Here is a 27,504-nt window from a genome sequence, read left to right as displayed (position 1 = left end):
TCTCCTTTCCCTCTCTCTCTTTTTTTTCTTATCTCCTTTCTTTCCCTTACTTTCATTACTTTCCCTCCCTTCCTTCCTTCCTTTCTCTCTCTCCATTTCTTTCTTCTTTTTCTTTCTTTTCTTATCTCCTTCCCTTCCCTTTCATTCTCTACCTTCCTCCCCTTTCTCTCCCTTCCTTCCTTTCTTCCTTTCTCTCTCTCCATTCTTCCTCTCCTCCATTTCTTTCTCCTTTTTCTTTCTTTTCTTATCTCCTTCCCTTCCCTTTCATTCTCTACCTTCCTCCCCTTTCTCTCTCTTCCTTCCCTCCGACATCTCCATCTTCATTTTTCTTTTATTATTGTTCCTTTCCTTCCCTCTCTTTCTCCTCTTTCCTCTCCTTCCCTTTCTTTCTTCTCTTTCCCTTCCTCCCATCTTCTATCTCCATCCTTTTCTTCTTCTTTTTTTTCCTTGTTTCCTTGTATTCCTTCCCTCTCTTTATTCTTTTTTTATCTCCTTCCCGTCCTCCCTTTCTTTCCTTTCCGCTTCCTTCTTTTCTTCCTTTCCTTCCATCTTCTATCTCCATTCTTTTCTTTTCTTTTCCTTGTCTCCTTCTCTTTCTTCCCTCTCTTTATTCTTTTTTTTTATCTCCTTCCCTTCCCTTCCTCCCTCTCTTCCTTCTCTTTCTCCTCTCTTCGTCCTTCCCTTCCCTTCCTCCCATCTTCTGTCTCCATCCTTTTCTTCTTTTTTTTCCTTGTCTCCTTCTTTTTCTTCCATCTCATTATTCTTTTTTATCTCCTTCCTTTCCCTTCCTCCCTTGCTTCCCTCTCTTTCTTCTCTCTTCTTCCTTTTCTTCTCTTCCTCCCATTTTCTATCCATCATTTTCTTCTCCCTTTTTCCTCATCTCATTTTTTTCATAATTTTCCTTGGCAATTTTCACCTTTCCTTACTTTATTTATTTTTAACGTTATATAAAAGTCTCTCCAGGTAAGAAAAAAAGATATATCAACAGGTAAGAAAGTTAATTAAGGTGTTTATATCACTTTCGTCACCTGGCTCCGTGTCTCTTCAAGTCTTGCGATGTTAATATTCTTGAAGTAATTTTTTCTTTCTCGTATATTTATTTTTCGCTAGGACTTCACAAACTCCAAAAACATGTGATTTAGTACGACAACATCAATTACTTTAGCTATTATTATGTTTGTCACTATTGTAATCTTGGTTTAATAATGCTCTCTAACTTTTTTTTCCTCGTATATATATTTTTTTCGCTAAGACTTAACAAACTTCAAAAACAACATGTGATTTAGTACGACAACATCCATTACTTTAGCTATTATTATGTTTGTCACTATTGTAATCTTGGTTTAATAATATCCTCTAACTTTTTTTTCTCGTATATATATTTTTTTCCGCTCCAAGCTTTATAAACTACTAAAACAACATGTAATTTAGTACGACAACATCCATTACTTTAGCTATTATTATGTTTGTCACTTTTGTAATCTCGCTGCAATAATTTTCTTTCACTAATCTTTTTCTCGTATATTTTTTTCCACCCCAGGCTTCATAAACTACGAAGGAAACATGCAATTTAGTACGACAACATCCATTACTTTATCTACAATTATGTTTGTCACTTTTGTAATCTCGCTGCAATAATTTTCTTTCACTATTTCTTCTCGTATATTTTTTTCGCCCCAAGCTTCACAAACTACTAAAAACACATAACTTAGTACGAAAACATCGATTAAGATGTTTATTTATCTTTCGTTACCTCGTTTTGCGTCTTGAAAAAAATATTTCACCAATGTTTCTCAGAAGGCGGTGGCCGAGTGGTCAGCGTGCGGACGTAGTGAGCCCAGGGACCTAAGTTCGAGTCCCACCGATGCACACTGACATTTTTCAACCATCGCCGAGTGTCGGAATATTACTGCCGAGATCTTCAGTCAACCCTAACTTCAGCGACTTCGTTCAAGTGGAGCACCGGGGGACAGCAAGGGCCAGGCAAGGGTCATACATCACGGCAGACACTATTAATAAAATTCGCCTGTGCCACTAACGGGCTGGGGTCGCCCAAGAGACCCCTCAAGAAAGTGTACCGGCGCACACACACACACACACACACTCCATTGCCTTTGCTCTCCAGGCTTGTGAACGTCTTGGAGTCTATAGATACCTCACATATCATGTCTAAACCTTTATAGGTACAATCTAAACCAAATAAAACAGTCGTAATGTATGAAAATCGATTTAAAGAGCGTAAAATCATATTCAGAAACGTAATACCCAATCCCTTTCCCCCGCGGGTTGTGGGAGTCAAAGAATCTATATTTACCTCACAAATCCTATCTAATCCTCTAATACCATCTTATAATATACGAAACTTAGATTTAAAGAGCGTAAGATCATATTCAGCAACGTAATACCCAATTCCCTTCCCTCGGGAGGCTTGTAAGAGTCTTGGAATCTATATTTACCTCACAAACCCTCTACGGATCCTTTAAAATTACGATCTAAACTGAATACAATGGTTATGATATAAGACAACTCCATTTGAAGAGTGTAAGATCATATCCAGCAACGTAATATCCAATTCCTTTCCCCCGAGGCTTGTGAGCATCTTGGAATCTATATTTACCTCTTAACACATATAATAAGCCTTTTAAAACTACAATCTAAACCGAGTATAAGAGAATCGGTTCAAAGAGTGTAAGATCATATTCAAGACCGTAATACCCAATTCCTTTCCCTCGGGAGGCTTGTGAGCATCTTGGAATCTATATTTACCTCTTAACACATATAATAAGCCTTTTAAAACTACAATCTAAACCGAATATAATATAAGAGAATCGGTTCAAAGAGTGTAAGATCATATTCAAGACCGTAATACCCAATTCCTTTCCCTCGGGAGGCTTGTGAGCATCTTGGAATCTATATTTACTTCACAAACCCTCTCCGGATCTTTTAAAATTCCGGTCCAAGCCTTCCGACCCCCGCACACAGGGCTTCCGCCTTGCCTTTGCCGGCCGAGGCTCCACGCGCGGCACGGAGCACTTATTTCACATTTCTTGGCCCTCAAACTATTCCCCCACTTCTGGCCCTGGCTACAAGCACACACACACACACACACACACACACACACACACACACACACACACACACAGGAGAAGAAAGAGGAGGAGGAGGAGGAGAGAGAGAGGTATATAGATAGATAGATCGAGATAGAGAGAGAGGGAGGCAGTTGGAATGAAAGGAGAGGAAATAGAGGAAAGAATTAAGGCAGAATATAGGAATGGAGATAAAATAAGGAACGAACACACACACACACACACACACACACACACACACACACACACACACACACACACTGCATGTCATAGTCCCTTCCTCTGCATGTTTTCCTTCCTTCGCTCCCTTCCTCCCTTCCTCCCTTCCTCCCAATCGCCCCCCCCCCCCCCCCCCACACACACACACGCACGCAAAGTAATATAGACAAATCACAGTTGTTCTTTTATGGTGGTGATGCATGGGTTTGGTGGTGGTGATGATGGTGGTGGTGGTGGTGATGGTTGAGACGAGAAATATTAAACCAAAAAATCTATATGGCTGGTTGGTGGAGGAAATTCTCTCTCTCTCTCTCTCTCTCTCTCTCTCTCTCTCTCTCTCTCTCTCTCTCTCTCTCTCTCTCTCTCTCTCTCTCTCTCTCTCTCTCTCTCTCTCTCTCTCTCTCTCTCTCTCTCTCTCCTAACCTCTCATTTTGGCAAAGTCTTCATTCCTATATTTTCCTTAACTTTTTTTTTGCTCTCTCATTTGCTATTCTGTCCTTTCTCTCTCTCTCTCTCTCTCTCTCTCTCTCTCTCTCTCTCTCTCTCTCTCTCTCTCTCTCTCTCTCTCTCTCTCTCTCTCTCTCTCTCTCTCTCTCTCTGCCTCTCTCCTCCTCCTCCTCTTTGTCCCTAAATTACTCGGCTAAGTTTTATCAATGAATTTTCCTTCAACAACTTTCGGTCGACTCAATTTTGGCGATAGAAGAGAAGAAGAAAGTTTCCCCAAATGTTCGCGGACGCCACTTGTCAATACAGGGGGCTGAGAGAGAGAGATCAAAGTAAACGGAGCTTGTCAATCGTGTTTCGTTATCATTTCTTTCCCTTTCCTCCTCCTCCTCCTCCTCCTCCTCCTCCTCTTCTTCCTCTTCCTCTCCTCCTCCTCTTTCCTCTTTTTATTATCTCTATTTTCTTTACACCCACTCCCTTCTATCCATTCCTTTTTTTTCTCCTTCTTCTTCGTCATCCTTTTCCTCCTCCTCCTCCTCCTCCTCCTCCTTCTCCTCCATCACCTCGTTCTACTATTCCTGTATTCGCTTCAGACTCACATTCTTTTTCTCCTCCTCCTCCTCCTCCTCCTCCTCCTCCTCTTTGTCATCCTTTTCCTCTTCCTCTTCCTCCTCTTTCTTCTCTCTTCGCTCCTCGTTCAATCTCTGTATTCTTTTCCCACACACTCCCATCTCTCTATTCCTCCTCCTCCTCCTCCTCCTCCTCCTCCTCCTCCTCCTCTCTTCCTCTTTGTCATCCTTTTCCTCTTCCTCTTCCTCCTTCTCCTTCTTTTTTCGCTCCTCGTTCTATCTCTGTATTCTTTTCCCACTCACTCCCATCTCTCTATTCCTCCTCCTCCTCCTCCTCCTCCTCCTCCTCTTCGTCATCTTTTTCCTCTCCCTCTTCTTCCTTCTCCTTCTTTTTTCGCTCCTCGTTCTATCTCTGTATTCTTTTCCCACACACTCCCATCTCTCTATTCCTCCTCCTCCTCCTCCTCCTCCTCCTCTTCTTCGTCATCTTTTTCCTCCCCCTCTTCTTCCTTCTCCTTCTTTTTTCGCTCCTCGTTCTATCTCTGTATTCTTTTCCCACTCACTCCCATCTCTCTATTCCTCCTTCTCCTCCTCCTCCTCCTCCTCCTCCTCTTCGTCATCTTTTTCCTCTCCCTCTTCTTCCTTCTCCTTCTTTTTTCGCTCCTCGTTCTATCTCTGTATTCTTTTCCCACCCACTCCCATCTCTCTATTCCTCCTCCTCCTCCTCCTCCTCCTCCTCTTCGTCATCCTTTTCCTCTTCCTCTTCCTCCTCTTTCTTCTCTCTACGCTCCTCGTTCAATCTCTGTATTCTTTTCCCACTCACTCCCATCTCTCTATTCCTCCTCCTCCTCCTCTCCTCTTCGTCATCTTCTCCTCTCCTCTTCTTCCTTCTCCTTCTTTTTTCGCTCCTCGTTCTATCTCTGTATTCTTTTCCCACCCACTCCCATCTCTCTATTCCTCCTCCTCCTCCTCCTCCTCCTCCTCTCTTCCTCTGCAGACTTTGTAGGAATGCTCGGCGGAGTCTATCGAGTGTTCGGTTCGTTAAAATTTCCCTTTACAGAACCATTAAACATTTTTTCTCCTTTATTTCTCCTTAAGGCAATATTGTAACGTTAGGAATTTTACAGGATAGGCTATTATATTATATCCTATTTTATTATGTCTTCCTATCCTATCCTATCCTATCTAATCCTAACATTATATCCTGTCCTTTCCTATATCTAGCATGCTTTAGTCAATATCATAACATTTGCAATTTTACAGGATAGGCCAGAAACATACCCAAGTCTATTATATTATATCCAATTTTATTATGTTTTCCTATCCTATATTATCCTAACATTCTATCCTGTTGTTTCCTACCTCTAGCATCCTACCTCTTCTGTCAGACCTTCCTGTTTCTCCTTTCATGTCCTATCCGTCTATGCTATCATCTCTTAACCTATCCTTTCTTCTAATCTCCTATCCTTCCATCATACCATATCCTACCTCACTTATCCTATCCTTCTGTCCTCTCTTATGACATCCTCCTATCCTATCCTATCCTATCCTACCCCTCCTCTTCTGTTCTCTTCCCGTCTCCTCTCCTCTCCTATCCAATCTCCTATCCCAGAACCATAAGAAATTACTCAGTTATCTCTCAAGTTTCTCTCTCTCTCTCTCTCTCTCTCTCTCTCTCTCTCTCTCTCTCTCTCTCTCTCTCTCTCTCTCTCTCTCTCTCTCTCTCTCTCTCTCTCTCTCTCTCTCTCTCTCTCTCTCTCTCTCTCTCTCTCTCTCTCTCTCTCTTTCTCTAATACAAGGACGCGGCCTTAAGCTCATGTAAAATCGTGCAATGTGATCACCCAGAACTTTTCTTCTCATTTCTCTCTCTCTCTCTCTCTCTCTCTCTCTCTCTCTCTCTCTCTCTCTCTCTCTCTCTCTCTCTCTCTCTCTCTCTCTCTCTCTCTCTCTCTCTCTCTCTCTCTCTCTCTCTCTCTCTCTCTCTCTCTCTCTCTCTCACTCTCTCAGGATTAGGGAGATAAGGAGAAAGAAGGGGAAGAGGAGAAGGAGAAAGAGGATGAGGAAGAAGCGGAAGAAGAAGAGGAGGAGGAAGAGGAGGAGGAGATGGAGGAGGAAGAAAATAATATTGATACCAGTAACACCACCACCACCACCACCACCGCGATCACCACCAACGCCTCAACACCAAAAGCATTCCCTTTCTCCCTTGATCCCTCCCAACCCCCCTCATCACCACCACCACCACCACCAGTACCACCACCATCACCACCACCACCACCACCACCACCATCACCACCAAACTACAGGCAAGTAAACAGAGTCACTTCTACGCACATTTACTTAATTAGAGAGAGAGAGGAAAAATTATAAGAGATAAGGGAAGAAAAATAAAAGATAAGAAAAAAAATAGAAAATGAAGAGGAAGAACAAGAAGAAAAAGAAGAAAAACAATTCATATATTATTTCTTCTTTCCTCCTCCTCCTCCTCCTCCTCCTCCGACTCTTCTCTTCCTCCTCTTCCACATTTACGTCAAATCTTCTAAGCCTTCTCAAGATTTCACTCCACTTCCTTTTCCACCTCCTCCTCCTCCTCCTCCTCTTCCTTCCTCCTCCTTCCCTCATTTATATCCTACAATCTCAGCAAGAATTCTCAAGATTACTCCACTTATTCTTTCTTCCTCTTCCTCCTCCTCCTCCTCCTCCTCCTCCTCCTAGTTTTCTTTATCTTTCTCTCCCTCCTCCACACATTTATATTCAGCACTGTCTAAGCTTTCTTCGGATTCCTCCACTTCCTCTTCCTCCTCCTCCTCTTTTTTTGTCTTCTTCTCCTCCTCCTCCTCCTTCTATTTACATGCATATCAAATCTTCTGTTAAGAGTGTTCAGGATTTTTCCACCTCCTCCTCCTCCTCTTCCTCTTCCTCCTCCTCCTCCTCCTCCTTAGAGTAAAAAGGAGATATTGTATTAAATGTGCAATTTCCGAGTAATCTCCACGCGAAACTAACCAGGTGAACCTTATCACCTGGCACGCACACAGGCACGCACACACACACACTCTCACACACACACACACACACACACACACACACACACACACACACACACACACAGGGTACAGATTTAAACACATTACATAGGAATTTCAAATGACACACACACACACACACACAGAGGGTAGAAATTCGTAGGTCTTTTAAATCGCAAATACACACACACACACACACACACACACACACACACACACACACACACACAGAGGGCAGACACTCGTATGTCTTTTAAATAGCAAATACACACACACACACACACACACACACGCACAGAGGGCAGAAATTCGTAGGTCTTTTAAATTGCAAATATACACACACACACACACACACACACACACACACACAGAGGGCAGAAATTCGTAGGTCTTTTAAATCGCAAATACACACACACACACACACACACACACACACACACACACACACACACACACACACACACATTTAATCTTACCTTGTAGGGTTATTAATCTAGGGCGACAGGTAAGGGCGTCCCATGAAGAGCGGTGGTGGTGGTGGTGGTGGTGGTGAGAGTGGTGATGAGGAGTGGTGTTGAGGAATGGTGGGGACGCGATACTCCTCCTGAGCGAGTCAACACCAGAGTGAGGCACCACCACCACCAGCACCACCTCCATCACCACCACCACCACCACCACCCCGCCCCTGTCCCTCTCTCTCTCTCTAGCTCTCGCTCTCTCTAGCCCCGCCCCTGCCGCCCACGCTCACCCCCTCCCGCCCTCTCTCTCTCTCTCTCTCTCTCTCTCTCTCTCTCTCTCTCTCTCTCTCTCTCTCTCTCTCTCTCTCTCTCTCTCTCTCTCTCTCTCTCTCTCTCTCTTTTTGGGGTTGGTTTGAAGGATGCCAATTTTGGGGGATTATTCGGTCGGTCTCTCTCTCTCTCTCTCTCTCTCTCTCTCTCTCTCTCTCTCTCTCTCTCTCTCTCTCTCTCTCTCTCTCTCTCTCTCTCTCTCTCTCTCTCTCTCTCTCTCTCTCTCTCTCTCTCTCTCTCTCTCTCTCTCTCTCTCCTTATATATTTATGCATATTTTTCTATTTATTAATTATTCTTCATTTTCTTTTATCTATCATTTTATTTTATTCTTTTCTCTATCTATCTGCCTATCTATTATTATCTCTCTCTCTCTCTCTCTCTCTCTCTCTCTCTCTCTCTCTCTCTCTCTCTCTCTCTCTCTCTCTCTCTCTCTCTCTCTCTCTCTCTCTCTCTCTCTCTCTCTCTCTCTCTCTCTCTCTCTCTCTCTCTCTCTCACACTCCCTTTCCCAGACGATAATCCTTCCTCTTTTCACTAACAGCTCTCATCTTTTTATTAGTCTTTTTTTAGTCTCTATCTCTCTATCTATCTATCTGTTCCTCACACACATTATCTCCCTCCTATTCTCTATCTCACTATCTATCTATCTGTCCCTCACACACATTATCTCCCACCTATTCTCTATCTATCTATCTGTCTCTCACACACATTATCTCCCTCCTATTCTCTATCTATCTATCTGTCCCTCACACACATTATCTCCCTCCTATTCTCTATCTATCTATCTGTCCCTCACACACATTATCTCCCTCCTATTCTCTATCTATCTATCTGTCCCTCACACACATTATCTCCCTCCTAACACACACACACGACAATCAGCCACACGCTATAATGCTCCTTTTCCCCGTGACAAGTCTTCCCCAGGGCACTCCGTCGCCTCCCCGCCAACCCGCCATCCCTCTCTCCTCATTCAAGTCCCTCTCCACTTTACTCAACTCCCCGCCCACTTTATCCAACCCCCCGCGACACTTAGCTCTCCCTCCCTCTCTCCCTGCTTGCTTCTCTTCCTTCCTGCTTGCTTTCTCTTCCTCCCCCCCCCCCCTCTCTCTCTCTCCCTTTGTCTCTCTCCCTCCCTTCCTGTAATGCTAAAGTGTCTTATGTTCTTAAAACAAACCTATCCTAACGTGTCCTATCTCTCTCTCTCTCTCTCTCTCTCTCTCTCTCTCTCTCTCTCTCTCTCTCTCTCTCTCTCTCTCTCTCTCTCTCTCTCTCTCTCTCTCTCTCTCTCTCTCTCTCTCTCTCTCTCTCTCTCTCTCTCTCTCTCTCTCTCTCTCATTTTGACAAAGTCTTCATTCCTATATTTTTCCTTAACTCTTTTTCCTTTCTCATTTGCTATTCTGTCCTTTCTCTCTCTCTCTCTCTCTCTCTCTCTCTCTCTCTCTCTCTCTCTCTCTCTCTCTCTCTCTCTCTCTCTCTCTCTCTCTCTCTCTCTCTCTCTCTCTCTCTCTCTCTCTCTCTCTCTCTGTAATCCTGGTTGTTCGTATCGTAACATAACAAAACTAAATCTGACCTAATGTGACCTGGCCTGACCTGACCTGACCACCATCCTTATCTTCGTTCCTCCCTTCCTTTCTCTCTCAATTCCTCTTCTCCTTCCCTTCTTCTCTCTCTTTTCCACCTACCCATCCTTCGTCTCTCCCTTCCTCTCTCTCTTCCTCCCTCCCTCTTTTCCTTCTCTCCGTCCCTTCTTCCCTTCCTCCCTCCTTCCCTTCTTCTCTCTCTTCCTTCTATTTCTTTTCCACCTACCCATCCTTCGTCTCTCCCTTCCTCTCTCTCTTCCTTCCTCCCTCTTTTCCTTCTCTCCGTCCCTTCTTCCCTTCCTCCCTCCTTCTCTCTTTCCCTCCTCTCCCTCCCTCCCTCCCTCCCTTCCTTTCAAAGCTCAGGACACACAGGGAGATCAAGAAGACGAAGAAGACGAAGAAAATCTGTCCTGAAATTTTCCCAAGACGAAACCTTCACTTAGACAAGCAAAATACGATCCGAAACCTGACTCTCTCTCTCTCTCTCTCTCTCTCTCTCTCTCTCTCTCTCTCTCTCTCTCTCTCTCTCTCTCTCTCTCTCTCTCTCTCTCTCTCTCTCTCTCTCTCCTCCTCCTTTTTCTCCTACCTTTTCCTCACTCTCTCCTCCTCCTCCTCCTCCTCCTCTTTTTTCTCTCACTTTCCTTTTCCCGCCTCACGATCCATCACCTGGCAACGTGTGTGCGCGTGTGTGTGTGTGTGTGTGTGTGTGTGTGTGTGTGTGTGTGTGTGTGTGTGTCGCCAATTACCATTTTTCTCTCGTTAGTTTCCTGAACCATCTAACTTTTCGTTACACCTGCAACACGTGGGGGGCGATCGACACCTTAGAGCTCTTAATTAACGAAGCTTTTTATTATGGTAGTAAATTCAAGGTTTATTTAGGCGAGAGAGAGAGGGAGAGAGACGAGGTAAAGTGCGTGCCCATAAAGTGTGTGTGTGTGTGTGTGTGTGTGTGTGTGTGTGTGTGTGTGTGTGTGTGTGTGTGTGTGTGTGATGGCGTAAACTCCTACACACACTCAGACTAACGTAATTTGTCCCTAGGTTATTATATTATTACTTTTCTTTACCTCTTCATCTCTCTCTCTCTCTCTCTCTCTCTCTCTCTCTCTCTCTCTCTCTCTCTCTCTCTCTCTCTCTGTTGGATGCTGTAATCTCACACACACTTAGACTAAAGTACTGTCTCTATTTCTTCCTAACTAACTTCTCATATTTTTATACTCTTCTTCTTTTCCCTTTTTATATCAAACCACTTTCGTAACAGTAGTAAATTCTCACACTTTCGGGTCTCACAACTATTTCTCATATTTCCCAAGGCCACAAAGGAGATGAGTCGGGTTCTCATGAGTGGTTTTCACGTTCACGGTGCAGAAGTCTTGTCAAACTATCACCAGGCTCATAAAACTACCCATGGCAATACTAGCACAGCCTCTACGTGTGTTTAAGAATACGGGTCTGATCTTACAAGTATTTCCCAAGGCCACACGAGAGATTAGTCGGGTTCTCATGAGTGGTTTTCACGTTCACGGTGCAGAAGTCTTGTTAAACTATCCCCAGGCTCAAAACTACCCATGGCAATACTAGCACAGCCTCTACGTGTGTTTGAGAATACGGGTCTGATCTTACAAGTATTTCCCAAGGCCACACGAGAGATTAGTCGGGTTCTCATGAGTGGTTTTCACGTTCACGGTGCAGAAGCCTTGTTAAACTATCCCCAGGCTCATAAAACCGCCCGTGAAAATACTATCAACACAGCCTCTACGTGTGTTTGAAAATACGGGTCTGATCTTACAAGTATTTCCCAAGGCCACACGGGAGATTAGTCGGGTTCTTATGAGTGGTTTTCACGTTCACGGTGCAGAAGTCTTGTCAAACTATCACCAGGCTCATAAAACTACCCATGGCAATACTAGCACAGCCTCTACGTGTGTTTAAGCATACGGGTCTGATCTTACAAGTATTTCCCAGAAAGCCTTATCAAATGTGGGTGTGTGAGTGTGAGCCTGGAAATGTTGGAAACTATATGGTGCTTTCACTAACGTAATATCTCCCTGACTTAATTATCTCTCTCTCTCTGGCTTAATTCTCATATTATCCTTCTTTTCCCTTTTTCGTCTCTCTCTCTCTCTCTCTCTCTCTCTCTCTCTCTCTCTCTCTCTCTCTCTCTCTCTCTCTCTCTCTCTCTCTCTCTCCCCCCTTATCGCGTTGGAGAGCTGATTATGTCACTAACCTGTCAAGGAGAGAGAGAGAGAGAGATCATTAGTTCCCATGTAAGAGCTGATGATGCAGAAGGGTTGAAAAATAGAGATTTTCTTTCCCTCCTTCTTTCCTCTTTCCTCTCTTCCTTCTGTAACGGTCCAAAAGTGTAACGAGTGAACGAGTATGGAATGCAAGTGAGTGAATGATATATATTACAAGAAACGAGCAAGTGAGCGGATGTGTGGACGGGTGAACGAGTGTGTGTGATAAGCAGAGATTATTGGCGTGAATGAGGGTGTGAATGGATGAAAGACGTTTCTGAAATCCTCGTCTCCAGTCTCGAACCCTAGAATGATTATTAGTTAGCTAGCGATAGATTACCTAGTTGTAATGCAGAGAGGGTCACGTGAAGAATTAAGGGGGAGGAGCTTAGCGAGGAGCAAAGGCGAGAAGGCAAGGGCAGGGAGAAGTACGGGCCAGTGAGGAGACGAGCAGCAAGAAGCAAGGAGGGCTGCCAGAGAATAGACAGAAACCCAGACAGTGAGAGGCAGAGAGCGAGACCGACGAGCGGTGAAGGACGCACGTTAAGAGGTTGGCGTGACCGTCCATTACAGCCCTGTGAACACCACCGCAAACACGGCAGAGGCGAGGCAAGGCACAGCAGAGCACAGCCTCATAACCTCCTCCACGGCCCTTCAACCACGCCCCAGCCTCATAGCCACCACCTCCGCGGCTTCATCAACCACGCCTTGCCAACAACGCTGCTACAGTTACCGGCCCTGGCAGTCTACCCCCCTCGCCGGCGCCTCAATCGCCCCAGTGCCCTCCTCCATCCTGCAACAGTCAGCACTTCAAGGGTCGTCAACACAGATAAGCATTCAAATGTTCCCCGATCTCCCTGATAGATAGTTAGGTTCAGTTCTGTATGTATTCGTTTAAAATTGTCACTCCGCTAACCGCCCAGGGGCTATGTACGTATTCGTTTAAAATTGTCACTCCGCTAACCGCCCAGGGGCTGTAACTATATTTATACATATGAAAAGTTATTAAGATAGTGTTATAATTTCAAGCCTGTCAACCTGCCATTTGGGCATTACTGAACACCCACTCACACAGGCACGTTGAAAAGTTATTAAGATACTGTGTTATAATTTCAAGCCTGTCAACCTGCCATTTGGGCATTACTGAACACCCACCCACACAGGCACGTTATCACCACTTCCCCCTTGACTAAACATTGTCTCAGAGTGGTTCGCACGGGAATCCACCCACCTCTCACCATTACCGCACTGAAACCCAGAAAGTGTTCACTTGTCCCGAGGCTTGTCTCAACATCATTGACAACGGCTCGGAAATAGCCAGACGACCACCCCGCTACCACATTACCATCTAAACAGAGGCCGTCAGAAGGAATGTAGCGTTGCCTTGAAAAAGACTTTACACTTCCTTCCTTCCCTCGTTCTTCTCACCTCTCCTTCCTCCTTTTATCCTATTCCTCCCTTCTTTCCTTCCTTCCCTCGTTCTTCTCCCCTCTCCTTCCTCCTTTTATCCTATTCCTCCCTTCTTTCCTTCCTTCCCTCGTTCTTCTCCCCTCTCCTTCCTCCTTTTATCCTATTCCTCCCTTCTTTCCTTCCTTCCCTCGTTCTTCTCACCTCTCCTTCCTCCTTTTATCCTATTCCTCCCTTCCTTCCCTCGTTCTTCTCCCCTCTCCTTCCTCCTTTTATCCTATTCCTCCTTTCTCTTTTTCCCGTCCTTCCTTCCTTTTTTTTCCCCCTCCATCAATCCTTCTTTCTTTCTTCTCCCCTTCTTCCTCTTTTTTTCCCATCCTTCCTTCCTCCTCCTTCTTTTCTCCTTCCTTCCTATTTCATCTATCCTTCCCTTTCATCATCCCTTCCTTCCAACTTCTGTCTCTCGCTGTCTCGCTCTGTCTCTCGCTGTCTCGCTCTGTCTCTCGCTGTCTCGCTCTGTCTGTCTCCCCCCCCCCCCCCATCTTTATACAAACACACAAAACTGATGCGAAGGCTTTTAATATAGAAGAATACGAATCATTACAAACATTACATCTATATAAAAATAACCTATATGCGTAACTCCTAATGAATGTATATTTATAAGGCACGGAGCACTTCACTTTATAACAGACTAACTCCACTTATTAACACACTTCCTCGTGCACACATAAAAATAGCAGACTTCTGTAACTGCGAACGTATGTATTTATAAGGCATGGATAACTTCACTTTTTAGCTATGAGAACTTCACTTATTAAGACACTCTTCCTGTTTTCTAAGTATGCAACAGCTCAAAAACAGTTTCTCTCTATATTTCCTTTCCTCTTCCTTCTCCTGTCTCTTAATTTTCTGCATTCTTCCTCCTCCTCCTCCTCCTTCACTTTCTTTTCCTTTCTCTGATCTTTCAAACACTGTTGATCATTGACTTCAGGCATTTCATTATAAAAAGAAGTCTTGGTGCACTTTTTTAAACATTGTACAGACATAGTAATCATTGGCAATCATAATTTTAATGAGCATAGGTGATCACAAGGACCTCGGAGATGCTCAAAGAATCATACCTTATAAATGACAAAAATACTAAGCTACACTCTCCAGTACACTACATGGCTACAGGGCCCAGAGTATCACATCACCACTAAGAAATCACCACCAGCCTGTCTTTCCTCATGCTTTTTGTCCTATAACATTTGAATAATTCTGATCATAACTTAAAACCAAAAAATCCTAAAACCAAAAAATCCTAAGTGATAATAAGAGCTCTACATTCTACACTACAGAGCTACAGGGCCCGGAGTATCACATCACCACTAAGACATCACCACCAGCCTGTCTTCCTTCCTGCCTAGTGCACTGTAACATGTGTGTATAACTCCATTCATAACTTAAAACATAAAAAGTTACTCTCCCTAGAATTCTAACATAAAAAAATAACAGCAACAGAAAAAGCTTGCAAGACACACGAAAGAAAAAAGAATGAGAGGTCAGAGGAGAGGTCAATTTCGGTTGGTGAGAAAGGGAGAGATGGAGGAAAAGGAGGAGGAAAGGAAGAAGGGAGGGAGAGAAGAAAGACTGAGGATGGATAGGAGGAAAGGAAAGAGAGAAGGAGGGAGAGGAGAAAAAGAAAGAGGGAAGGAGGGAGATATGGAGGAAAACAGGGAAGGAAGGAGAGAGAGAGAGAGGAAGAGAGGGAAGGATTTGAATGCACTAAAATGTTTCCTCATGAAAGAGTTTAAGTCATAGGCAGGAGGAAATCCAGACCAGGAAATGTAGTCTATGTGAGTGAGATTAACATGGCCCTTGCATGAACCTAAGTCAATGATTGAGAGAGAGAGATTGGGAGTGAGATTTGAATGCACTAAAATGTCTCCTCGTGAAAGAGTTTAAGTCGTGGGCAGGAGGAAATCCAGACCAGGAAATGTAGTCTATGTGAGTGAGATTAACATGGCCCTTGCATGAACCTAAGTCAATGAAACACAAGCAGACTCTACGGATACATCTAGGTAGCTACCAACGTGCCTTCACCAATACCATAACCTACTAACGAAACGGGAGTCCACAATATTCACCTCTACATATCATCCCTTTCATACACAAACTGCCTAAGTCATTTTACAGCAACTTCAAGATTTTTTGCAATATGAATTTTCCATGAGTATATTTTGGTATAGTTGCCTTTGTTATACTAGTGTTTGAGATCTAAAATTCACCTCAACATTTGTCTTTAGCATAAATTTGTAAGGCATAGATGTAGGTATATAGTTATCATGTAGATATGTGTGAAATGCATGCATATAAACATACAATAGTGCCTTGACAACTTTTAGAAAATGGGACAGCTTTTGGTGACTTCCCAGAGTAGAAAACTAGTGTTTGAGATTTAAAATTCACCTTACAGATATATAGATGGTGTTTGAGACCTAAAATTCACCTTAACATTTCTGCTCCTATCATAAATTGACTTAGAAAATGAGACAGCTTTTTGAAATTTCCCAAGTAAAAAAAAAAAATCTCTTAGGCAGTTTGTATACAAAGATGACAATACATAATCCTCACTAACCTTCAACTCTTCCTGTACTGCTTAACAAACTCTGGGACTGAGAGAGTGGCCGAGCTGACTGTCCTCCTAACCTCTGCCTGGTGCCTCAGCGTAAACACCAGAGCCCTGACGGTGCGGCGGTAGGCATTGTCCACGAAGCGCTGTGAGCCGTGGTACACCTCCCTCTCTATGTGCTCAGCTATCACCTCAACTGGGTCATGTCTAGCGCTGGTGTCTTCTTCGGGGTAATAGCTAACTGGATTTTCCTCTTTATGTTTCTCTAAGTCTTTCGTTTTTCTTTCCTCTCCTCTTTCACCTTCTTTCTTTTCACTGCCAGACTGATTTGCTTTAGTTCCACCTCCTTCTCTTCTTTCAGCTCCTCTCTCTTCCTCCTTATTGCTAGTTCGTACAGGTTTTTTCTCTTTGTGTTTCTCTGTATCTCTCATTTTCTCTTCTTTCTCTGGTTTCTTGCTTTTCTGAGGTCTTTCTCTTCCTTCTTTACTCTCTTTCTCCTTCTCATATTTTCCGTGTCTGTGTTTCTCTTTGCTTTTCTCCTCCTTCTCCTCCTCCTCCTCTTCCTGCCTCTTTCTCTTTCGAGTTGTTCCTATTCTTTCCTCTTCCTTCTCTTCCCTTTCTTTCCTTTTCTCTCTTCTTCTTTTACTAACTTCTTCTTCCGTTCTTTTCCAGGCTTTAATTCCTTCACTCCTCCCTTCCTTATCCTCCTCCTTCTGTCTGTCTCTACTTCTATCTCTCTTAAAAACTTCATAAACAATCCTATCTCTTATCCGATCCTCTTCCTCACTTGATCCTCTCCTTCCTTTGTTATTATTTTCCTCTTTCCTATCCTGTCTCTGCGATACATCACTTGATTTTCTTCCTCTATTGTTGTTATCTAGTTCATTATCTCTCTTTAGGGCATCACTTGAGTCTCTTCTTCTCTTGTCGTCCCCTCCTCCTTCTCCTCCTCCTCCTCCATCCTCTCTCTGCAAGGCATCACTCAACATCTGTCTTGCTGAGTTCCGGAGTCGCTGGGTCCTGAGGTCAGTCTTCACCTCAATGCATGGCCGGTTCACCTTGCTCAGGATGTGTTTCTTCCACGCCCGGTACACCTTCTGGGCTGCTGCTGCCACCTCTGCGTTCTTGTCGCGGCAAAGCTTGTGAACCGTCTTGCCTGTAGGGGGGGGTGAGAGTCAGGTGAAGTCAGACTGGGTTTGGTTAGGTTTTACTGGGTAGATTAGATTAGGTTAGATTGATTATTTTCCTTAGTGTTCTGCGGAGTGGTAGCCAGGCACACTAATCACTAATCCACAGAGGCCACAAAGGACATCGAGGGAAAATAAAGTATTGATATAGACCAAAGCAGAGTCCCCTTAGTGAGCAGACATATAAAAAAAATAATAAAAAAATAAAAAATCAATTATATATTTTTGGGGGGCCTTGAGCTGCTTTTGCCACTGTAAAAACATATAATATTACTGGCCCACTCAATTCTACCTATACTGTTACAAGGGCAGCACTTGGCGATCTTATCGTTTCCTTTGAGCTGTGTTTGTTACCTTAAAAATAAATATATAAATAAGTGAATAAAATAGAAGTAGAAAATAAAATAAAAATACTATGTATATAAATAAACAGACAGATGGACTATGAACGAAGAAGATGAAGAAGATGAAGAAGTTGCAGAAGAAGAAAAAGAAGACATACCTAACATAAATAAATAAATAAGTCTGACCCCAAGAATGAAAAAAGATGGACTATAAATGATTAAGAATAAATAAGTAAATAAATGCATAAATAACACCACCACCACCAGTACTCACCAAGGCCCGTCCTGATGAGCACCTCCTTGGCCGGGTTCTTGTTGAGGAGGTGTTGCAGGGTGTCCACCTTGAGGTCCGGGGAGACATCCAGCCGCTCCAGCACCACCACCGACCTCTCCATGTCCTCCACCACCACCACGCCCTGAAACACACACCTCCTTTAGGGTTTCTCAACACCACCACCACCACCACCACTAACACCAGCACCAGCACCGGCACAACCAACACCACTGCACCAAAACACACACCTCCTTTAGGCGCTCTTGGCAGAAAAGGATCAAAATTGAAAACGGAATAACGGAATAAAATTATAAAACTTCATAAAAAATGAGAAGAGAAGCAACACACACACACACACACACACACACACACACACACACACACACACACACACACACACACACACTCACATACAAGAAGAGTGATTTTAAAAAGAAAGTTTGAAGACAAGGGGTGCCATCGCAAAGGCAATACCCCGCAACATCATCTAATCCAATCTGATTAGGATAGACTTGGTCAGGCTTGGGTTAGATTAAGTTAAGTTAGATTGGGCTTCTCTCAGCTTCTCACCAACAGGCCAACATTCAAGGGAACACACACTTACCCTGAGGGACTCCAGTGTGGCCTGCCTCATCCCAGCCCTGTACTTGGTGGGGCTGGGTGCAGGGGACTTCTTAGGGCTGCGGACGATGAACATGTCCATGCTGGCCTGCTTCTTAAAGCTTTTCTTCATGGTGGCGGAGATAGTTCAAACTTCAGTCACACACGTCTGCTTCTATGGCACCAGGGACGGCGATACCCCTGCAATGATAGGCAGGAGCTTAACAACCCATACAGTGTTTAGTATGTACAAATATGAGCCTCTAAGGGAAGTGTTTAGGAGGTACACCTATACGTTTACAGTACAAATGGCACCTGGACTGCTGGTCTGACGTCTGGCCTTGACTCAGAAAATTCATACATTTCTTCCTTACTAATAAAACATTCTATACAACAAAGTGAGGACATTTTTTTGTTGATTTATACCATGAGGTGCTGGCTATCATATTTTTGAAGATACCCTAAACTTAACCTAACAAAACCCATACTCACCTACTTGAAAAATAGGTGAGTATGGGTTTTGTTAGGTATGTTTGAAGATACCCTAAACTTAACCTAACAAAACCCATGTTACTATCTTGACTCAGAAAATTCATATATGCTTCCTTACTACTGAGACTTTCTATACAATAAAGTGAGGACATTCCTTACTGATGTATGCCATAAGATGCTGGCTAGCATGTTTGAAGATACTCTAACATAACCTAACACAACCCAAAACAGTTACAATAGGTCTTGACTCAGAAAATTCATATATGCTTCCTTACTAATGAGACTTTCTATACAACAAAGTGAGGACATTCTTTGTTAATTCATACCATAAGGTGCTGGCTATCATGTGTTTGAAGATACGCTGAACTTACCTGACATGACCGCAAGCACACCATAATGACCCCTATGCTCACTGCCTCTCGTCTTGACAGTCTTCCTCTCTCTCACAATTATCAGTTTTGCTTAATTACCTCACAGTACGGGCAGGTAATCCATGGCAAGGCGTGGGAACAGGTAAATACAGGTAATTTTTCCCGCGAAGAAGACGTCCTCCAGCCCGTGTTTACAAGGAGTCACACGATAAGGCAAGAGTGTCGTACTGCGAGCAGTCAAATCCATATTTCAGCCCCCAAAATGCCATACCGGCACAAATAACGATATTCACTTATAGTTATTGTTAAACCGTAAATTACTGATGTTTGGTTTGTAGTAATTATGGGCCAGAAACCGTAAAATGCAATGTGCTGAGTACGATATTTAGGTCTGTCAGATTGGCCCTTCAAGGACTAAATTTTGGCTTTTTAAATTAAGCGTCTGACCTAAATACACTCAACTTTACCCTACTTATAAAGTCTGGTTAATGTTTAGGCCTTTCTCCACGATGTTTGCAACCTTCTGACTCAAATCTTGGTCATAGTAGAAGCTACACTATTGTCATAATACTTAACCGTAAATGGTGTGCAATCCTGAGAACATATGATACAAGACCTCCTCGCTTTGTCTATGCAGCGTTAGGGGATGTAAATCAGCCAACACCTTTGCTCATGGCATTAACCTCACTTGTCAGTCATTACTAACCTATTAAGAAATGGCCAAACCTCATCGAGACTACAAGACCTCCACCCATTAATTGTAGGTGCAGCATTATGAAACTTAAATTAAATCAATTACATCAACCTTCTAATTCAACCCTTGCTCATGGTAAAGCTTCACTATTGCAATTATTAACAATCTGTAAATAATGGGGGTTATCAATATAATGCATTACATGGAAAATATATTTTCGATATTTCTGTTATTAAAAATAGCTGTACCATTGAGGCGTTTGAATTTTGTTCCATGCATTACTGTAATATTGCAGAATAATATGTGACTTATGTGAGTCATTATGATGGTTTAGATGGTATAGATAAGTCAGTAATAATAGGGTAATGTGGTGGACCGTACGTGGCGGTTTTGGTTGAATGTGTGCGTGCATGTGCATAATGCTTGTATGTGTGTTGGGAGGAGGGAGCGGGGAGCGGGGGCGCCAAATTCTGATCTCGCAGGAACCACTATAAATAAATACGTAGGAACACCTGAAAACATTGAAAGATATCTCGTTTCTTCCTCCTCTTTTCCTTCCTCCTCTCAATCTTCTTCTCCTCTTTCCCTCCTCCTCATTCCTCTTCTTCCTGTTCAGTCCTCTGTTCCTCCTCTTATTCCTTTTCTCCTTCCTCCTCCTCCTAGTCCTCGTTTTCCTTTCATTCCTCTTCTCCTCCTCCTCTTCTTCCTCTTTCCCTCCTCCTTCTCTCTTTCCTTTCTCTTCCTTTTCAATCCTCTTAATCCTCTTCCTCCTCTTCATTCCTCTTCTCTCATTTCTCTTTCCTTCCTCCTCCTCTTCCTCTTTCCTTTCTCTTTTCCTCCCCTTACTTGTCTTTCCCTCCTCCTCTCCTTCCTTTCCAATCATCTTTCTTTTTCCTCCTCCTCCTCTTCAGTCCTACTCCTCTCACACGTTCCCTGGGACGGATCCTGCAATATATAATTACTCCACTATGTACTCCAACACTCCTGCCGCATGGATCGCCGGCTGAGAGGAAGAAAGAGGCAGGAAAATATGACTCCAGGCAGCTCGATGAAGTCCTCCATGAGTTAAAAACAAGAAAAAATAACTCCCGCGTTTTTCTGCTTAGGAGAGACGCTTTCGCCTACCACAACAACTAATTTCAAAGGCCAAACAGGAGACTAGTCGGGTTCTAATGAGTGTTATTTTAGGTTCAATGTACAGAAGAAAGGTCAAATTACTACCAGGGTCATAAAACTACCCTTGGAAATGCCGATAACTCCTAAAAAAGCCTTGTCAAATATGTGAGCTGAGGAGTCGATCCGTTTAAGAATATGATCTTATACGTTTTGGGGTTAAGATACACACTTTTGACAAGGCTTTCGTAGGATTCCGGAGCATTTCCAGGGGTAGTTTTATGACCCTGGTGGTAGTCTGATCCTTCTTCTGTACTATGAACGCAAAGAAACACTCATGGGAGTCCGATTAATCTACTTTTTTGGCCTTTGAAAAATCGTCGACTGATGCGAGGGGGTAGTTTGCAGAGCTGGACGCGTTACTGGATTTGGGGTAGTCCGCTACCGCTCCTCCGCACCTCGGACGCAGGTAGTCCGCACCTGTACTTCCGCGCCTAAATTTTTTTCGCACGGTCCGCTACCGGACATCCGCAGCTCCGCTACTGTACCTAAAACTATTAAGGCGCACCTGAAAAAACTAATCCGCACCTCAAAAAGTGCCTAACGCCGCGGACTGTCTGTCGTCTTGTTTTTTTATCTTTGAAAATCTCAGGTGCGGAAGTCTGGACCCAAAATTTCGCCTGTCCGCACCTGTTCCTTCCGCACCTTTGAAAACTTTTCGCACTTCCGGGCTTCCGCACCTCGTTTGGCGGTCCGCAGGTGCGGAGGAGCAGAGGTCCGGACCGAGGTGCGGAAGTGCCCAGGTATGGTAGTTTGACAAAGTTTCTGAAAATTGACAAGGCTTTCCTGGGGGTTGTGGGCATTTCCAGGGGTAGTTTAATGACCCTGGTGATAGTTTGCCCTTTCTTTTGTACCAGGAACCGAAAATAGAACAAAACAAAACCGCACTCATTAGAACCCTGTTGATATCCTTTTCGGCCTTTGGAAACAGTTGATGAAGTGAAGGCTGGAGGCGTCTGACAATACCGACGTGATGAGAATCGAATCAATGCTGCAACCTAGACAAAGGGAGCTGAGGCCTCTAAAAGCACCTCTCAAGCGTTCATTAGTAAATCTCTCCGCCTCCCGCTAACGAAGCCAATTATGAAAAGGTACATAAAGATGCAAGAGAGAGAGAGAGAGAGAGAGAGAGAGAGAGAGAGAGAGATTTTGTTTCTGTACTGCGTCTTTGGTGTACACTGTATAATTTTCTCTCTCTCTCTCTTAACTAAAACTTGGTAACTCAATAACTCCGACACTCTCTCCCTCCCTCCTTCCCTTAACAACAATAGCTAAGTACCCACGTCACTAACTACTTCACACTTGTCGCTATTAAAGCATCCCTCATCCAATGTATTGACGGCATCGATTCCCCTTATGGGCAGTGCGGAGAAGTCGGCTGGAGCGGCGGAGGCGACGCAGTGGGGTGGCGAGGCTTGCGGGCGGACGGCAGGGCGAGGCGGCTTAGCATGATTCTCTCGGCTCAAGGGGCGGCGCTCGTGGCCTTCCTCGCCTTGGGGGGTAAGTGTGAACGGCCGCGTATTTCTTATCTTTCTACTTGTATGTGACCCCCGCTCTTGAACTGGGCAGATTACGATATGTCAGTAGGTTAGGTAAGGTTAGGTTGAAATCATTTAGGGTAATTTTAAATGGGAACTGGATAGGTTACGTTAGTTTTGATTAGATCAGGTTAGATAAGGTTAGGTTGAAGTTCATAGGGTAATTTTAAGTGGGATCAGGACAGGTTACGTTAGTTTTGGTTAGATCAGGTTAGATAAGGTTAGGGCGCTGAAGTTCATAGGGTAATTTTAAGTGGGATCAGGACAGGTTACGATAGTTTTGGTTAGATCAGGTTAGATAAGGTTAGGTTGAAGTTCATAGGGTAATTTTAAGTGGGATCAGGATAGGTTACGTTAGTTCTGGTTAGGTCGGGTTAGGTAAGGTTAGGCTGAAGTTCATAGGGTAATTTTAAGTGGGATCAGGACACGTTACGATAGTTTAGGTTATATTAGGTTAGATAAGGTTAGGTTGAAGTTCATAGGGTAATTTTAAGTGGGAACATGACAGGTTACGATAGTTTAGGTTAGGTTAGGGTAGGCAAGGTTTAGTTGAAGTCACTTGGGGTAGTTTTAAGTGGGAATCACAATGAGAGTGTTTTCCAGAGCCCCCACAAGTTAGTTTCGGAGCTACAGCCCAGCATCTTTAACCCGGTAGCAGCGAGGATCATGTTTCTTAAAGGCCCCTCTAAGCGAAAAAATCATCACTCACGCAAATCATTTCATTATATATATCAAAGCATTTGTGATCAGTTTATGCATCATCTATTTTGGGGGGTTTATATCATGGCACAAATTTGGCCCGTCGCTGGTACACGGTAAAGCCACAAATTTGGCCCGTCGCTGGTACACGGTAAAGCCACAAATTTGGCCCGTCGCTGGTACACGGTAAAGCCACAAATTTGGCCTGTCGCTGGTACACGGTAAAGCCACAAATTTGGCCCGTCGTTGGTACACGGTAAAGCCGTCGCTGGTACACGGTAATGCCACAAATTTGGCCCGTCGCTGGTACACGGTAAAGCCACAAATTTGGCCCGTCGCTGGTACACGGTAAAGCCACAAATTTGGCCCGTCGCTGGTACACGGTAAAGCCACAAATTTGGCCCGTCGCTGGTACACGGTAAAGCCACAAATTTGGCCCGTCGCTGCTACCGTGTTAATCGAGTACCATATACCCGTAGAGATATTGGGTATATGTAGACCGGCCGAACTTCATATAGGTGGAATACGCACTGGACCTGCCGGGCGGGGAGGTATATATATAATTTGTGCGTTAGTTATCTCTTCTTATAAGCGATATTTTGACGGACTCGAAACCTCACTTTACATCCATCAAACAAATTATCTTTCGTTTGATTGCAAAGACACTCTACGGTCCACATTTTCAAGCATAGCAAGTAGTTATATGAGCCTAGTGATAGTTTGACAAGGCTTCTGTACCCACATTTGATAAGGCTTTATGAGCCTAGTGATAGGTTGACAAGGCTTCTGCACCCACATTTGATAAGGCTTTCGTGGAGGCTGTGTTCGTGATTCCAGGAGTAGTTTTATGAGCCTAATGATAGGTTGACAAGGCTTCTGTACCCACATTTGATAAGGCTTTCGTGGAGGCTGTGTTCGTATTTCCAAGAGTAGTTTTATGAGCCTAGCGATAGTTTGACAAGGCTTCTGTATCCACGCTGATAAGGCTTTCGCAGAGGTTGTGTTAGTATTGCCATGGGTAGTTATATGAGCCTCGTGATAGTTTGACAAGGCTTCTGTATCCACGCTGATAAGGCTTTCGCAGAGGTTGTGTTAGTATTGCCATGGGTAGTTATATGAGCCTAGTGATAGTTTGACAAGGCTTCTGTATCCACGCTGATAAGGCTTTCGCAGAGGTTGTGTTAGTATTGCCATGGGTAGTTATATGAGCCTAGTGATAGTTTGACAAGGCTTCTGTATCCACGCTGATAAGGCTTTCGCAGAGGTTGTGTTAGTATTGCCATGGGTAGTTATATGAGCCTAGTGATAGTTTGACAAGGCTTCTGCACCGTGAACATAAAAAAAACACCCATAGGAACCCGACTGCTCTCCTTTGTGGTCTTTGGAAATAGTTGTGAGAGCCGAAAGCATCTGATAATACGGGCCTAGGTTACTATAGGTGGGAAATATGTTTACCTTTCTGTTCATCATTTACTAATACTAATACTCCTTGTTTGTTTTCACTTGATTTTCTGATATATATACCATCGAACCTCATGACCACATTTTTCTTTTCTGGGCTCTGTATAATCCATGCAAAGGACACGTTTCTCAGGTATTTTGGTTCAAGTTCGCGATTACTAAAATTTTTCTTATCTTTTAATCACTTTTGAAGGCATAGCACTGATATTTGAAGGCTCAGCGCTATAGACAACGCGTATGACTCAAGGGATATACTTGGAAACATAACTCCACGTCTGCGTCTTAACAGCTCACCTATTCAAGTCTAAGTGCTTTAAATGCTTTGTCCTGGTTTGAGTTGTGTCTCTACCTCTTTCTTCACTGAACATCAATTTTCCTCCCCTCCACCAAGGCTGCAACCATCACTATCAGTCTTTATAAAATGGCATGACTATAGTGTTCTTCAACGTATTCAAGTCTAAGTGCTTTAAATGCTTTGTCCTGGTTTGAGTTGTATCTCTACTTCTTTCTTCACTGAACATCAATTTTCCTCCCCTCCACCAAGGCTGCAACTTTCTTCACTGAACATCAATTTTCCTCCCCTCCACCAAGGCTGCAACCACCACTATCAGTCTTTATATAATGGCGTGACTAGTGTTCTTCAACCATCTTCTTCGTAACAATCTTTCCTCGTCTTCCCTCAGCACTGCAGCCGCCACTATCACACTCTTTGGCCTCATTGATGGACGGGGAGCGAGTGATGGACCTCACCGGCCACAACGACACCAGAGAAGGCGCCTATGTCTCCGACTTCCAGTTCTCCAGCGGCCACGACTTTACGATCTGCTTCCGATTCCTGTTCGTGAAGCTGCACATAAGTAACGCCTTGTACAGCGTCTACACAGCCACTGGGAACCGGCCTCTGTTGCTTATGGGTGAGTGTAAGGGAGTATCCAATGCCTATCCAAGTCCCTTCTGCAAGAGTTAAGCAGCATCTTCATTCTTTTTATCCCTTCTCCTGGTAAACCTTACAGAGGTGGGCGTGGAGAACATCCGCGTGTGTGTCAACTACCAGTACCGGTTCATCCAGCTCCCCTTCTGGCTGCGGCCCCACCACTGGTACTTCGTCTGCGTCACCTTCAAGGCCGCGCTGGGCCATGTCTCTACATGGCTGGACGGCCGCCAGCTCTCCTCCCACGTACTGATCAAGACACCCGCGGGTCACTCCACGAAGCTCACGCTCGGCCACGATAGTCACCTGGGTAAGAAAACCCCTTTCTTCTATGGCAACATGACGCAGTTCAACCTCTGGAGCAGGATTCTGGCGGATGATGAGATCGCCGGACTCGCCTCCTGTAAGCTGCATATGAACGGGGACATAATATCGTGGGACTCCCAGTGGACGACGACAAAACATGTGGTGCAGTACACGGTGCCGCTGAGGGAACTGTGTGACACTTCCCAGCCGCCTCGCTTCAAGGTGTTCCCGCCCACGTGCTACGAGACCGGCTTGACGCTGTGCGAGTCCCTGGGCGGCGTGACCCCCATACCCAGGAGCATGGAGGAGGTGCGCTACTGACCCTCCACCCTATATTATAAACAGCTTCCGCTTCTCTCTCTTGAAACCTAAATTCATGCAGGTTGTCACTAATGCTACCCTATATGATTAATAGTTTCCGCCTTTCCCTTCTTGAAATCTGACTTTGTATAGTTTGTCACCATTGCTACGGGTCTTACAGAGGTACGCTGTTGACCCAACGCTCCACATGCTAAACAGTTACCGCCCTTCTCTCTCTTGAAGCCTGAATTTATTTAGTCACTTGTAACCATTACGACTATTTTCCAAGGCCACAGAGATCAACCGGGTTTTCAAGCGTGATTATTCCGTCCGAGATGCAGAAGTCGTGTAAAACTATCGCGAGGGTCACAACAAACAGTCCATGAAAATCCCAGCAACTTCCACGAGAGTCTTCAAACAGGGGATCTAAGGCGGCGATAGGTTCAAGCATACGGGTCTTACATTCTTATTAGTTCAGTATCTTCTTTTTTATTTCTTGTTTATTTCTTGTTTATTTCTTTGGGCCGTGGTAGTTTGACCCTTCTTCTGTGCCGTGAACCAAAGAAACACACATTTGACAAGGCTTTCATAGGAGTTTTAGGCGTTTCCAGGGGTAGTTTTCTGGCCCCGGTGGTAGTCTGGTCCTTCTTCTGTGCCGTGAACCTAAGAAACACACATTTGACAAGGCTTTCATAGGAGTTTTGGGCATTTCCAAGAGTAATTTTATGACCCTGGTGGTAGTCTGACCCTTCTTCTGTGCCGTGAACCTAAGTAACACACATTTGACAAGGCTTTCGTAGGAGTTTTGGGCATTTCCAAGAGTACTTTTATGACCCTGGTGGTAGTTTGACCCTTCTTCTGTGCCGTGAACCTAAGTAACACACATTTGACAAGGCTTTCATAGGAGTTTTGGGCATTTCCAAGAGTAGTTTTATGACCCTGGTGGTAGTCTGACCCTTCTTCTGTGCCGTGAACCTAAGTAACACACATTTGACAAGGCTTTCATAGGAGTTTTGGGCATTTCCAAGAGTAGTTTTATGACCCTGGTGGTAGTCTGACCCTTCTTCTGTGCCGTGAACCTAAGTAACACACATTTGACAAGGCTTTCATAGGAGTTTTAGGCGTTTCCAGGGGTAGTTTTCTGGCCCCGGTGGTAGTCTGGCCC

At 44.2% G+C, this 27,504-nt stretch overlaps 2 protein-coding genes across 6 annotated transcripts in view; both read right to left on the bottom strand.

Annotated features, from left to right (window-relative positions):
• Positions 1–7,983, bottom strand: part of LOC126986220 (synaptotagmin-15-like) — a 61,155-nt gene extending 53,172 nt beyond the window's left edge. For all 4 annotated transcript variants that reach the window (XR_007739429.1, XR_007739433.1, XM_050842198.1 and 1 more), the window contains exon 1: positions 7,818–7,983. The gene's annotated coding sequence lies outside the window, so the exon portion shown is untranslated. The remainder of the gene's footprint in view (positions 1–7,817) is intronic.
• Positions 7,984–14,650: 6,667 nt separating this feature from the next.
• On the bottom strand, positions 14,651–19,471 carry LOC126986197 (zinc finger CCCH domain-containing protein 13-like). Of its 2 annotated transcripts, XR_007739394.1 has the most exons (5): positions 19,337–19,471; positions 18,379–18,575; positions 17,775–17,916; positions 15,377–17,125; positions 14,652–15,225 (listed from the first exon to the last, which is right to left on the bottom strand). XR_007739394.1 is itself a non-coding variant. In XM_050842155.1 (4 exons), exons 2-4 carry the CDS (start codon positions 18,505–18,507, stop codon positions 15,978–15,980), a joined length of 1,419 nt encoding a protein of 472 aa, XP_050698112.1. In that variant the 5' UTR covers positions 18,508–18,575; positions 19,337–19,471; the 3' UTR covers positions 14,651–15,977. The 2 variants fall into 2 exon arrangements, 1 of the variants encoding a protein (XP_050698112.1); XM_050842155.1 differs by having other exon boundaries at positions 14,651–17,125.
• Between the last annotated feature and the right edge of the window lie 8,033 nt (positions 19,472–27,504).

The sequence above is a fragment of the Eriocheir sinensis genome, chromosome 5, assembly GCF_024679095.1.
Source record: "Eriocheir sinensis breed Jianghai 21 chromosome 5, ASM2467909v1, whole genome shotgun sequence".
Taxonomy (NCBI): domain Eukaryota; kingdom Metazoa; phylum Arthropoda; class Malacostraca; order Decapoda; family Varunidae; genus Eriocheir; species Eriocheir sinensis.
This window is presented reverse-complemented; position numbering and strand designations above follow the sequence as displayed.

Excerpts from the sequence above, each read along its gene's own strand:
- LOC126986197 (XM_050842155.1), bottom strand. The coding sequence starts at position 18,507 with ATGAAGAAAAGCTTTAAGAAGCAGGCCAGCATGGACATGTTCATCGTC. Across the intron at positions 17,917-18,378 it reads CCACACTGGAGTCCCTCAGG|GGCGTGGTGGTGGTGGAGGA; the intron begins GTAAGTGTGTGT and ends TGTGTGTTTCAG. Across the intron at positions 17,126-17,774 it reads GCTCATCAGGACGGGCCTTG|GCAAGACGGTTCACAAGCTT; the intron begins GTGAGTACTGGT and ends CCCCCCCTACAG.